This window comes from Periplaneta americana, chromosome 3 (genome assembly GCF_040183065.1).
Source record: "Periplaneta americana isolate PAMFEO1 chromosome 3, P.americana_PAMFEO1_priV1, whole genome shotgun sequence".
NCBI classification, from domain to species: Eukaryota; Metazoa; Arthropoda; class Insecta; order Blattodea; family Blattidae; genus Periplaneta; species Periplaneta americana.
In genome coordinates this window covers 86,197,581-86,211,067 of record NC_091119.1, presented here as the reverse complement: position 1 = coordinate 86,211,067, position 13,487 = coordinate 86,197,581, and the positions used below count along the sequence as shown (strand labels likewise).

The 13,487-nt window shown below is 35.7% G+C and overlaps 1 protein-coding gene across 2 annotated transcripts in view; it reads left to right on the top strand.

The window, feature by feature from the left end:
• The window catches only part of r (carbamoyl-phosphate synthetase 2, aspartate transcarbamylase, and dihydroorotase rudimentary), a 441,968-nt gene that overhangs the window by 403,897 nt on the left and 24,584 nt on the right, over positions 1-13,487 (top strand). For both annotated transcript variants that reach the window (XM_069820902.1, XM_069820901.1), the window contains exon 28: positions 598-808. In XM_069820902.1, coding sequence (XP_069677003.1) covers positions 598-808 — 211 coding nt within the window. The remainder of the gene's footprint in view (positions 1-597; positions 809-13,487) is intronic.

The window sequence follows — 13,487 nt, the reverse complement described above, 5'->3', positions numbered from 1 at the left end:
AAACTTGAAAGAATAGCTAACATTTCACCATCAATATTAAGAAAAGGTGGGAATGTATTGCACCAATACCAGTACCAGTACCTCCATGATTTGGTAAACAGTATCCACTTGTAAAAATATATAGCCATCCATTAACAAGATAATATGAATTTAAGGTTTCTAATGACAACGATTTTAAAATGTCTGGAGGAGTATTAGATTTCTTAACATCACCTATCAAAGTTAAATAATAGTAAATATCATATTACTCTAAGGAATTGTGTTTTATTAATGAAGTTTCTTTTAATTGAGGAAGTTGTCATTTCTGTTTGATGTCTCGAACCAGTGTTAGAAAGTTCTGTTGACTTTTTAAACATACCTCTCATTTTCTTTTGTCCAGATTGCTATAAGGTTATTTAGTCGACTGTATGAAGACAGGTTTGAACCACATTAGTGGCACCAATAAGACATCATTCATGAGACAACCAAGCCATGACAACAGAAGTTTTATTTTTATTTATTTATTTTTTTCATCTCCATTATGAAAATGGAGATTATAATTTCCTTCGCATGTATATTTTCTTTCAGTAAAATAAAGTTATACATGCTCTCCTGTAGGTGTTGATGCCTCCTGGCTTTGGTCAGGATGTTCGGGAATGGCAGACCAAGAAACAGTTGTTCCCCAGTCATCAGGCTGCACCAGGCCTAGATATCAGCCGCCCTCCTTCCAGCCTCGATGGTCCCATTTCACCAGGCGATACGGCTGCAAGACTGGGTGTGAGAGAGATAGAGAAACACAGACCCGAGGACACGTGGGATGCAGACAATGGTATGTTATTTATGGCTTTACGTGGTCATTGAATATTCGTTTCTTATTCTGTCTATCCATTTCACATGCTCCATTCTGCAGGATTGATTGTAAGTCTACTTAATGCTATGTACAAAATAGTTGAAAAAATGTAACTAGAATAATTATTATTACAAGATTATATATTGAAACGTATAATTAAAAAAAGACGAGAATTCAACTTGCATATCTATCAGGGACGGCTTTTGGGGTAGTGCCAGTGTGCCATGGCACCGCCAATGAAATAAACAAAAAATAATATCCTAAAAAGCAGTTGTAATAGTTTATTTCTACACTTTTATTCGTATTTCATCTGAACGAGCGCGCGCACAGATCGGGACGCACTCTTGCAGCATTTTTACGAACTTTGGAGCCACTTCTGTGTGGCACTGCTTACGTCCATATAACACTGTACAAAAGGCTACTGCTTCTAGTTTATATACGTTTCTTATGGCAGACTTTGAGTCGAATTCAGTTTGACTCAGTAGTTAATATTCCGCCCGCTAGAGCACAGTAATGCAGAAATTTCGTTAGATGGCAGGGTTGTTGGAGACGTTAGGAAGGGAGCCATCAACCGCAGACTTGCACGAAAACACAAGTTAAAGTTCCGCGCTAAATGTTAATGTAATGTTGCCAATTCAAAACTAATGCACATAACTTGGATTTGAATGTGTAAAGTATTATTCATTTAACTATATTGAATGCAGAGATAGTCATAATTCTTGTTAGAAAGATAAATATATCTTTTTTCATATTATGTAACACTGTTTGTTAATGTTGTGTAATATTTGTTTTATTTTGCGGCAACTAAATATCGCTACACTGTTGTTATAGTATTGATGCTTTTGTTAACGATACATGAGATCTATGCAGGACATGAACATGTGTTATTCAGGCCGCTGCCTTGGATTCATCGGCCTGTTAAATAAAATGCAAACGTGTTCGTTTATTATTTATATCACTGTTTATCTCGTGTGTTTTTGCCAGTATTTTTTTTTTTTTTTAATTTATTTATTTTATGTCGCTTTAACTTAGGAAGTCATATCGCGACAATACGTACATAAACAATTCTTACAGTTTACATTAGTTTACTGTATTACAATAATCATTTAGATACATTTGTAAATGTCGATAGCTTTCAGAAATTTAATTAAGTTTGAACTGAATGATGGGTTGTTTAGAACTGTTGATAAGTCTTTTGGTATATGGAATTGATCTCGATGAAGGTGATATAGTGGACATTCAGAAATTAAATGTCGTACAGAGATCCTAATGTGGCAATTGGTGCATGTTGGAGGAGGAGTTCTGTCTAGAAGATAAGAATGTGTAATTCTGGTGTGGCCAACTCGCAATCTGGTGATTATTACTTGGTCTTGACGTTTAAAATTCTGTAGTGGATATTTCATTCTGCAATGCTGTACTATTTCGTGAAGTTTGCTGGATGATGACTCTGTCCATGATGTTTGCCAATGGTTGTGCAGTTTTCTGGTTATGTATTTAATGGCGTCTGTATGAGGAATAGATGTGAAAAAATGCAATGGAAGTCTTGTAGCTTCTTTTGCTGCGGCATCTACAGTTTCATTTCCAGGAATGCCCTGATGAGAAGGGATCCATATTAGAGTTATTTTTCGTCCTTGTTTCATCAAGTCAGTGAGGAGCTGATGGATTTCTTGAATTAGTGCGTTTGTAGAGAATATATCTTGAAGAGCTTGTAAACTTGATTGAGAATCAGTGTGAAGAAGATAAGATTTATCAGTCTCTGTTTCCAGAATATATTCTAAAGCTTTTTTGATGGCGTATAACTCACATGTGAAAACTGAATAAAGAGATGGCAATGTGTACAACATCGTGTGGTCAGGGTAAACTACAGCACATCCACATCCTTGGTTAGTCTGCGATCCATCTGTGTATATGTGACGGTAATTACGGTACTGATCCCATTGTTCTCTGCAAAATTGTTGATACGTAATATTGTTCGTTTCGGTTTTAATATGATATGTTAGATCCAGATTTATTTCAGGTAACATGATTCTCCAAGGTGGATGGGCAGTGTTTTTATTTCTTTGAGAAATGGAAGGGATTGACATATTCATTTCGTTAAAGTATTGTTTCAGTCTAGAAGAAAAGGGTGCTGAATGTATTTGTTGTTTATCATGATGTTCAGAGAATATATATGAGTTCATGTTAGATCTAGATGAAGCTGCGATTTTTAGAGCATAGGAAATGCTCAGTTGTTTTCTTCGAATATCAAGAGGCAGTTCATCTGCTTCTATTTGTAAACTGGCTATTGGACTTGTTCGGAATGCACCCAATGCGATCCGAAGTGCTGAGTTTTGTATTACATTAAGTTTTTGTAAAGAGGATGATTTTGCTGAGTTGTACACGATACAGCCATAATCGAGTTTAGAACGAATGAGGATTCTGTAAGTGCACATTAAGACTTTATAGTCTGCGCCCCAGTTTCTCGCAGCAAGTGTTTTCAAAAAACTAATTCGTCGCAGGCAATCTTCTTTAAGAGCAGCTAAGTGAGGGACCCATGTCAGCTTTCTGTCAAATATAATTCCTAAGAATTTTATCGTGTTTACTATTGGTAATTTATTATTGTTCAGATATAATTGAGGCTGGGCATGTGGTGTATTTCGTTTTGAAAATAATATGCATTCACTTTTATTAGCTGAGAATTTAAAACCGGTTTCTTTGGCCCAATTTTCTATTCCTTTCACTGATGATTGGATAATGTCTTGCGTTGTTGTCAAGTTTTTTCCTGTGCAAAAGATAGTGAGATCATCTGCAAATAGACAGGTTTTTGCTGGTAAACTTACATGAGATGTAATATTATTAATGGCTACTAGAAAAAGTGTGACACTAATAACTGAACCTTGAGGCACACCGTTGTTTATTATAACTTTCTTTGATAATGTACCGTTAACTTTGACTTGTATTGTACGATTTTGTAGAAAATTATGGATAAACCTAATCATGTTTCCAGTGATTTGGTTTTTTATTAGCACTTTCACAACATATTGGCGCCAAACCATATCATATGCTTTATGAATATCTAAATTAACTGCAAGAAGATGTTGCTTATTAAGAAAGGCGTTCAATATTTCGGATTCCAATGTAATTAAGGAGTCAATTGTCGAGTGAAATTGTCGGAAACCATTCTGTGATGTTGTGAAAAAGTTTCGTTGTTCTAGAGTCCATCGTAGACGTTTATTGATTATCTTCTCCAGCAACTTACACATTGTACACGTCAAAGCAATAGGGCGGTAATTTTCTGGTGCACTTCGGTTTTTATCAGGCTTGAGAATTGGTATTATAATAGCATTTCGCCATTGATCAGGGAACACTTGTTTGGACCAAATATAATTATACACTTCATAAAGATATAAAACACCATCTGGTGGGAGTTGTTTTAGAAATTCATATGGAATATTGTCCGGCCGGGGCTGTTATTCTTAGAGTGGCTCAAGGCGTCTTGTACTTCTCGTAGAGTAAGTATATCATTAAAGCTCTGGTCTGTATTGCAGTTCATTTCATTTGGATCGAGTTCAGGGGCATTGTTTTTAATGTGTAAGAAATCTTGTTCATAGTTGCAGTCACTGAATATTTTGGAAAAAGTATCTGCTAAGGTATTGGCTATGTCTTGTGGATTAGTTACTAAGACATTACTATTGGGCTGGCAGATAGCACTAATGTAAGTGTTCCTGTTGATACCTCTGATTTTCCTCAAGCGGTCCCATATTATATGTTGAGGTGTCTGATGAGACATAGATGAAAGATAAGATAACCAGGATGCTTTTTTGCTGTCTTTGATTGTCTTCCTCGCTATAGCTCGAAGTTTTTGGAAATTGATCTTATTTTCTACTGTTGGTTTCCGTTTGTATTTGTAAAATGCTCTATTTTTGTTTTTTACTGCTAATTTGCAAGATTCATTCCACCAAGGTACAGATTTTCTGTGGGATGATATTAATGTTTTAGTAACACTTTTTTCTGCAGATTTGAGTATCAGTGCGCTAAAATCATCTATTATTTTGTTAATACATGAAGTGTGAAAGTCACATGGAGGAAGAAGAGTACTTATTTGTCCATTAATTGCAGTTCTGAAGTCAGACCAATTAGCGTTCTTGAGGTTCCATTTAATTATAGGGAGATTACAGCTTAAGTGTGATGTAATTTCGAGCAAAATTGGAAAATGATCACTTCCAAAAAGAGTATCATGAGCAGACCACAAAAGTAGAGGAGCAATATCTGGAGTACAAAAAGAGAGGTCTATACTGCTGGAAGTTCCGTGAGCAGTACTGTAATATGTAGGTTTCAGTGAATTTAGTAATATAACATCTTCGGATTCTAGCAGAGATTCTATGATTTTTCCCCTTGAATTCGTATTAGAGCATCCCCAAAGAGTACTATGAGCGTTAAAATCGCCGAGTAATATAAAAGGTCTTGGTAATTGATTGATTAAGTCCTTCAGATTGTGTAAATCAATAGGTTGATTGTTAGGCAGATATAGGTTACATATACATATTTCGATACATAATAAAACAATTACTGCTACTGCTTCAAAGTTGGAAATAAGTGGCACTTCTTTACTAGTTACATTGTTGTTAACATACGTAGCCACTCCTCCGCTAGCATGATGGTATATATTGCGATTTTTATTGTATGAAGAATACTGTTTGATATTTGCGACATAATTATTACTAAAGTTAGTTTCCTGCAAACACATGACACCAGGTTGATGTAATGTAGTTAACTTTTGTAGATATTCATACTGGGTCCAAAACCCATTAATATTCCACTGGAGCAATGAAACGGGAATGATTCTAAGGATGGATTGGCGTTTGAATATTGTCTACGGCATCAGTTTCCCCATTGTTGTCACTTTCCATACTTATTATGGCACGCAGACAGTTTTCGATCCTCGTAGTTCTATTTTTAATGCCCTTATCTTGATAGTGTGGGTAAAGTTTCTGGAGCATTTCAATTAGACCCTCAGTGTCATTTGTATAAGACAAAGCAACTTTCAGGATATCAGTAACTCCTACTGTATTTTCATACAAACTTTTGAGCTGTGTGTAGTTTAGAATAAACTCACTCGGTGTCGCTTCTAATATGTGTTTTACTGGATGTAGTTGTTCATCTAATGTAGGTGGCTTCACCTTTTTTGACTTTTTCCTGGGTGGATTTAGTTTGGAATGATTTTTAGGATTGGCAGTAGTTTCCCCATCAGTATTGTAGGGAGAGACTTCAGACAAAGAATCAATATGTGCAGTGGGATTACTAGATGAAGATTCACTTGGTGGAATCGGTCTTTTACATCGTATCAGTGCTTCAGTGGGAGGTGTAGACGAAATACTGAGAGCATTGGTATTTGTGTCCATGGTCTCGTGTACATTAGTGATACACTGCAAATCACTGTTTTCGTCATCATTTCTCAAACTTTTGTTTTCTGAAAATTCATCCACTGCAGTATTTACATCTGTGTTTTGTGGTTCACTTAAGTTAAACTTTACTACTTCACTTAGCAATCTGGGAGTGTTACGGGGTTGCAATCTTAGTGATACAGTTCGTTGAGGACAATCTTGTTTCATATGAGTTGTGTCTCCGCAAACAAAACATGCCTGAGGTTGTCCAGGATAAGTAATGTCAGCTGTGTAGGAAGCTACCTGTATTGTTGCTGGAATATTTTTTTGGATATTCATTCGTACTGCTTTTACTCCATTGTAAACCGGAAGCAAGTATTGTGTACTCCAAGTTTCATTTCGAATGTCTTGTATGGTACCGTATTTGTTCAGAACGGTCTGTAAAACTGAGCTGGGAATTTCTGGGGGGAAATTGAATACTCGAACTGTAACACTAGCTGAGTCTGGTGGTCCTATATTAACGTGAGTTATTTCTCCTGATTCATATTGAAATTCTATTTCTCCCTGGTACTTATCAAGTAATGTATTATACAATGTGGCTATAGTTACCTTCAGATAAATTGCTCTCTCTCTGTTATGCAGTTGTAGTGTGTCCACTTGATCTGTGTTGATTACCATTTTCTTTACAATCCACTGATGAATTTCCTGTGCTGATGGTCTAGTAGCAGATTATGCAAATTGAATCTTGATCGTGTTTTTCCTGTTGTAATTTTCTATTTGTAGGTTTCTGTTTATAGTATCCATGTTGTTTTCAGTGTACAACAATGAAGAAGATTATAATTAAAGAATTTTAGATAGTATTAAACAAATTAGTCAATAATAATTATCTGAATCAAAATTTATAAACTTATAGATGTTAAATATAATTTATGTTTAATGAAATTGTGATTAAAAACAAACTTAAACGCTAAAAATCGAAGAACTTTTATACACACAAACCTATGTATATCACGGCCTTCTTGATTCCTCGCCAGTAATTTTATTAGTTATAAAATTTATTTGTATTTGACTAACAATACTGTGACAGTTTTGCATTATCTGTATCTGTAAATTTCGTTATTAGTTTCGGAAATGTTATTGTAACTGTTACTAGATGCATTATTAACTATACACCTGGTAAAATAGCTGGTTTAATTAATGTGTTTTATTTAACATAATGTAAACATGAGCTGCGATTATCAGTTTCACTAGGGTAATTTGTGTAAAATTTTTTTTCATTTTTGGCGCCACCACCAGAATGCCTCACCGGCCGCCTCTGATATCTATGTATATTTTGTTCATTGATTATGAAAGGCCTTTGATCAGGTGTTAAGAAACAAACGTGGGACATTATACTAAAGAAAAAGAATTTCCGGAAAACATGACAAAAATGTATAAAGCATATGTGACACTTAAATAGAACCTTAAGTATCGACATAAGGCGTAGAAATGATTGAGAAATCGCCTATTTCCAAGTTTCCACCCACCATCACCTGTACTTTTTAATACCATATTTACATTGATCAGGCTGTTAAAAGTTGCATTTTAAATTAAACAATACCATTTTAAACACCTCACTGTTCGCTAATGACGAGATTATTTCAGCTGATTCAGAAAATAATTTACAGAAGGCGATATGATTTACTGTATTAAGATCATAGAGAAATTCAATCTGCAAGTTTCAGAAGAGAAAACAAATTACGTAATTGGTTTTGGAAGGGGGGACAAATTAGGTTTAAAATAAGAAAAAAAAATTATGGTTTATTTAATGACACTCGCAACTGCAGAGGTTATATCAGTGTCGCTGGTGTGCCGAAATTTTTGTCCCACAGGAGTTCTTTTACATGCCAATAAACCTATTGACATGAGCCTGTCGCATTTAAACACACTTAAATGCCACCGACCTTGGCCGGGATCAAACCCGCAACCTCGAGCATAGAAGGCCAGCACTATACCAACTGCGTTACCGAGGGCGACTTAAAATAAGGATCAAAGGGAAAATAATAGAACAAACAACAAAGTTCATGTACTTTATAGTAAATGTATCCTATACCAGTAACCCAAGAAAAGGACCTAAATGAGGAAAAAAATAATTTCAACAAGATAAATGGACTATGAAAGAACTTCGAGACACAAGGTCTGGGGAGACACACAATTAAAATTATATACATTTATAGTCCTCGCAGTTTTGTTGTACAACTCAGAATTTGACCATGAACAGATAAGATAGATGAAGAAAAGAAACAGCAGAAGTGAGATTTCCCTGACCTCTAGCTGGGAACATCTTCATGGAGCAGATCAGAAACTCGGATATCAGGAAGGAATTAAAAATTCAATGTGTTTTAGAAAAAATAGACGACCATAGAAGAAACTGTTAATCACATATCCAGACAATGCAAACCACTTGCTTCCCAAAACAAATATTAGAGTATCAAGCAACAGATTACAGATGTATAGGTCGACCATGACAAGATGGCTGGGTGATCACTTTTGAAGCAGGAACAGTTCAAAAGGCCTGTACCTGACAGTACATGATGGAATAAGTGAATTCATTAATTAATAATTACGTGAGCAAATATAATTTTATAACTATTTCTTTAACTGCGTGTTTCCATAGTACTTCTTCTTACTTGGCTAGGAAATTACTATATAATATAAAGCTGTGACAATATTTCCCTTGAAATTATTGGTCGGTTTTATAGGGAGCTATACCTGAAAGCCAGATTTGTATAATACATGTTACTGTTTGTTAATAGAAAACTACAAATTTAAGTCACACAGAAAGTATGCACTCAATGTTGGGTCTCTAACATCTTGTCAACCCACTTGAAGTATGTGGATATAAAAGAATAATTGAACCAGGGTCTGGTAGAGTTCCTGGGCAGCTCAATTGGTAGATCATTGGCATGCTTAGCCACAGGTCCCGGGTTTGATGCCCAGCTCTGGAACAGTTTTTCTTTTGAAATTATACTGGTACTATATATGTTCACGGAGATTATCAGATTGGTTTTGTGTCGCCTAGCTTTCATCTTGCCAATGAATGTATTTCCACTTTCTGATGTTAAGGATTGTTCAGTAATGCAAACAAAGTGGCTAGCAAATAACTTTACGTAGGTATTCATTTATTGAAGTTAAACATTGGAAAAGTTATTTAGTAGTCAAAATTAACCAAGCTGTCAGAATCCAAACATTTTGGTACCTCTTTAAAAATTACCCAACATTCATTGCAGTTCCTTGGAGGCAATGTTTTCATGGATGCTGTTCTTCATTTGTTTCGGTGTGCAAGGGTTTCATTTGCACACATTGTCTTTCAAGTTCTTCCAGAGAGACAAGTCTCATGATGTTAAGTCGGAGGACTTAGGAGGTCATACATTATTGCCAATTATCCTATAAAATACCTCACGAGTTACCTGCGTCAAAACATGCACTATATTATGTACACTAGTAGAATTATGTCGAAAATAGACAAAATTAAGGCTCCCTCTCTGTTAACTCATTAAAAGGAAGGAAGCAGAAATCATTGTCACATAACTAGGCCTATTTATATGAACTTTCATTTTTAAAAATCCTATTACCAATAGCCTATGTTGTCTTACTGAGGAATCTTCAGAAATGTTGTATATAATCAACAGCATAGTCTTCTATATTACTATGAATGTGTTGTTCCTGATGTCCAGACATTCAAGAGCTTCTCGACATCTTGAGGAGTATGAGGAATTAAAAGTGTTGCTGATATAACCAGTGGCGGCTCCTACCCAAACAAGGAGGTGAAGGGCTAAATGGGGTTAGTATAGCACGATAATAGAGTTTAAAAATACACTCCCATAAAAATTGGACATTGTATATTAAGTCAATCCTCCGGTTCTTGAGAGCAGCAAACCTATCCGTGATGTCTTCATAAAATGGCTGCTCTTTCATCAGTTCACACAAAAGTTCTTTCTGAATAGAAATATTTGCCAATGCTGTGAGTCTTTCTTGTGAAATTGTATTCCTCCTAAAAGACTTAATTCTATTTAAACACGAAAAGCTTCTTTCCACAGATGCACTTGTAGATGGAATTGTTAAAACTAAGGCAAATAATTTGTATGATTCCTCAAATACATCCTTATTTTCTTGGCACAATTTGAAACACTCTGCGGTAGATAACGACCTATTCACCTCATCTGCATACAGTAGCCGCAGTTCGTTCTTCAAACGGTCAATTTTGTTGAATATCAATGGATAGCAGTGTTGTAAATTTTCAAGTGCTGTAGAAGGGAAATCTTTAGCATACTTATCAAATTTTGAAGTATCCACAAGGCCGAGAAATTGCAAATTATCACAGTCTTGAAACCTCACTTTCATTTCCATTGAAATAGTATCCAAAATCTCGAAAAACAAAATTCTGAAATTTCGAAAAATCTCATCCTCTGTCAAGGTACTGTACTCTCTTCTCCGAGTTAGGCTGGTCATTCCTTTAACTTTCTCAAATAATTCCGAGAAATACTGGTCACTTCTTTTATTGTTTATTACAGCACAAGTACTTTTTATCTTGGATATGCAGTATGTAATGTCCAGCGATTTTTTCTGTAGAACATCAAATAGAACATCGGTCAATGAAAAAATATCATTGAATACTACAGCCAGAAAGGTAAATTCAAAACTATTCATATCGTTCAGAAACCCCTTACTAAGTTGAATAGATTTCTTGTCAGACAGTTCGTCATTCATAATTAGCTCAAAAGCTTGTTTCAAGTTTTCCCAATGCTCTACAATTACATTGAGTAATTTTGAATTAGAACACCAGCGAGTTTCTGCTAAGGTTGGTATACGTCTAGCTGAGAGTGAATCTATTACGTGTGTTCTTTTTGATGAATGGTGGAAAAATGACGGAATCCCACTGATACTCGCAAAAAATATGCGACATTTAGAATTGCATTCTAAACTCTGTTGCAACACCAAGTTTAACCGATGGGCTAAACAATGCACGAAAACAGATTGAGGTGCTTTGTCCTTAACTTTCTTCTGGAGATCGTTCAAGTGACCCGCCATTACGCTTGCTCCGTCATAGCACTGTGCTACCAATTTGTTCTCATAACCAAATTCTGATAAAACCCCATCCAAAAGGCTGAACAATGCTTCAGAGGATCTATCAGCACTAACATTATGAAACCCCAGGAAACGTTCAACAATAATTCCTTCAGAATTTACATATCTTATTATCATAGAACACTGTGATGTCTGAGTAATATCTGTGCTATCATCAACTTCAATAGCAAAAAAAGTTGTGTTATGAATCTCATTTTTCACATGGTCATTGATGTAGTCAGATATACAGTCTAGCACTTCATTTTGTATGGTCTTAGAATCACCAGTGAACACAATGCTAATTTTAGAGTAGTGGTTTTGAATTTCCAGTGGACTCCTAGATATTAATAATGCAAGTAGTTCCTTGAAATTGCCTCGATTTATTGAAGAAACACTTTCATCGTGACCCCTAAATCCAAGTTCTTGTTTGCTTAAATATAGCACTGAATCAATTATAAGTTGGAAAAAAATCCTATTTAAGCGAACATTTTCATTGAAATGGACAAGATGTAACCTTGCATTTTCCCGAATGGCGTCAGCTATTGTATTCCTATTCTTCAGGAAAGTGTTGAGTTGCAATTTGCATTTCAGATGTTGGGCAGAATCTTTGTGTTTGTTTAGAGCCCGCGTTATGTTCTTAAAATCTGAAAATCCTTCTTTATTCCAAACATTGTGATTATTGCTAAAAAGCAAACAGGGCCAACAAAATAATTTCTCTAAATAGGGGCTACTGCATAGCCATGGAAATTCAGAAAACCAAGAGTTTTGAAGTTAACATTATAAAATTTACCGTTTTTTTTTTTTTCCTTTTTTACACTAATACTTAATGCTGTGGTTGGTCGTCCTGTTGTCAAAATGTCTTTTTTGTCTTCGTCTTTCCATCTGGAAAACGGTGTCTCAAGTAACGCACAAACAGTATCACTAACTGGATTCATTATCACAGACACACACTTAACACACTTTCACTTAAAAACTGTCTAACACCCGCACAAGGAAAAAAGGCAGAGCCATACTGTGGGTCTGGGTGGAGGCATCAAGGCGAGGAGCGAACAATATTGAGAGGGTGGCCTTTGCTAAAAACTGGTTCGGAAATCCACAGCACTGATGCGGGTATGCTTAGTTGTTGAAAACATCCCTTCACACGGGTAGTAAAATCACAGTTTTCTGAGAGAACTTGACGTCATGTTGTCATGGTAACCAGCTGTTAGGGGAACGACGTTGTTTGGAGGACACGTTCTGTTCATGTCCACTGACAGGTATACGGCTAGAGAGAAAGAGCATGATGAACCCTCGCTCGCTCTTTGTCTTCTTCCCTTCACTCGGTAAGTCGAGTCTCGCTAAAAGGTGTCACAAAATACAGTAGACATATATTGCAACAGTATTATAAACAAGTAGACTGAGACTTAGGAATGAAATATTACATATGCGATTCGTTAATGTATCTTATAGCATTTAATTTTAAATTTTAGGTGAAGGGCCCCTTCACTCCCTTCACTCGGCGAGCCGCGCCTGGATATAACTGATTCATAAGATTTACATATAAGGTACTTTCCAGAGTTATATAATTTCACCTTACAAATCAGTATATTTTTAAATTTTGGTTACATACAAGATTGTAAATAAAATTTTATATATATATTTTTTTATATTGTTGCATCTCTCAGAAGCACCTTCTTGTTAATTTTGGCCAGAAAAGCAACATCTGCTGTGTTATGTCCAACCATTCATGTTTCATTTTACAGTGCAGTCGCATCATGCTTGCTCCAAAGAATGTGGAAAGATTCCAACCGCTGATTTCAAGGCTGTGCAGGCCTGTATGTTACCAGTCGTTGCCACAGCTTAGTACTGTCCGAGATGTTAGTGATAGAAGACATGTGTGCTTGTGTACTTCTTTTAAATACTCGTATGTACGCTTGAAGTGTGTGTGCGTGCGCGAATTAAATTAGTTGTTTGGATACTGTAATTGAAATGCCGGCTGAAAAGTTTACTCTACAACAACATTTTATGTACGAAACTTCTGTCAAAATAGATTCATGCCGACAAGTGTGTAGACAGTTTTTAGAGAAATTCCCTGATATTCGACCTTCAAATAGAGGTACAATTCTAAACTTTGTCATTAGATCAAGAAAAATGGGATCGCTGAACTCTAAAATTCATAGGCCAAAACAAAGGGTTCTAACAGAAGCAAA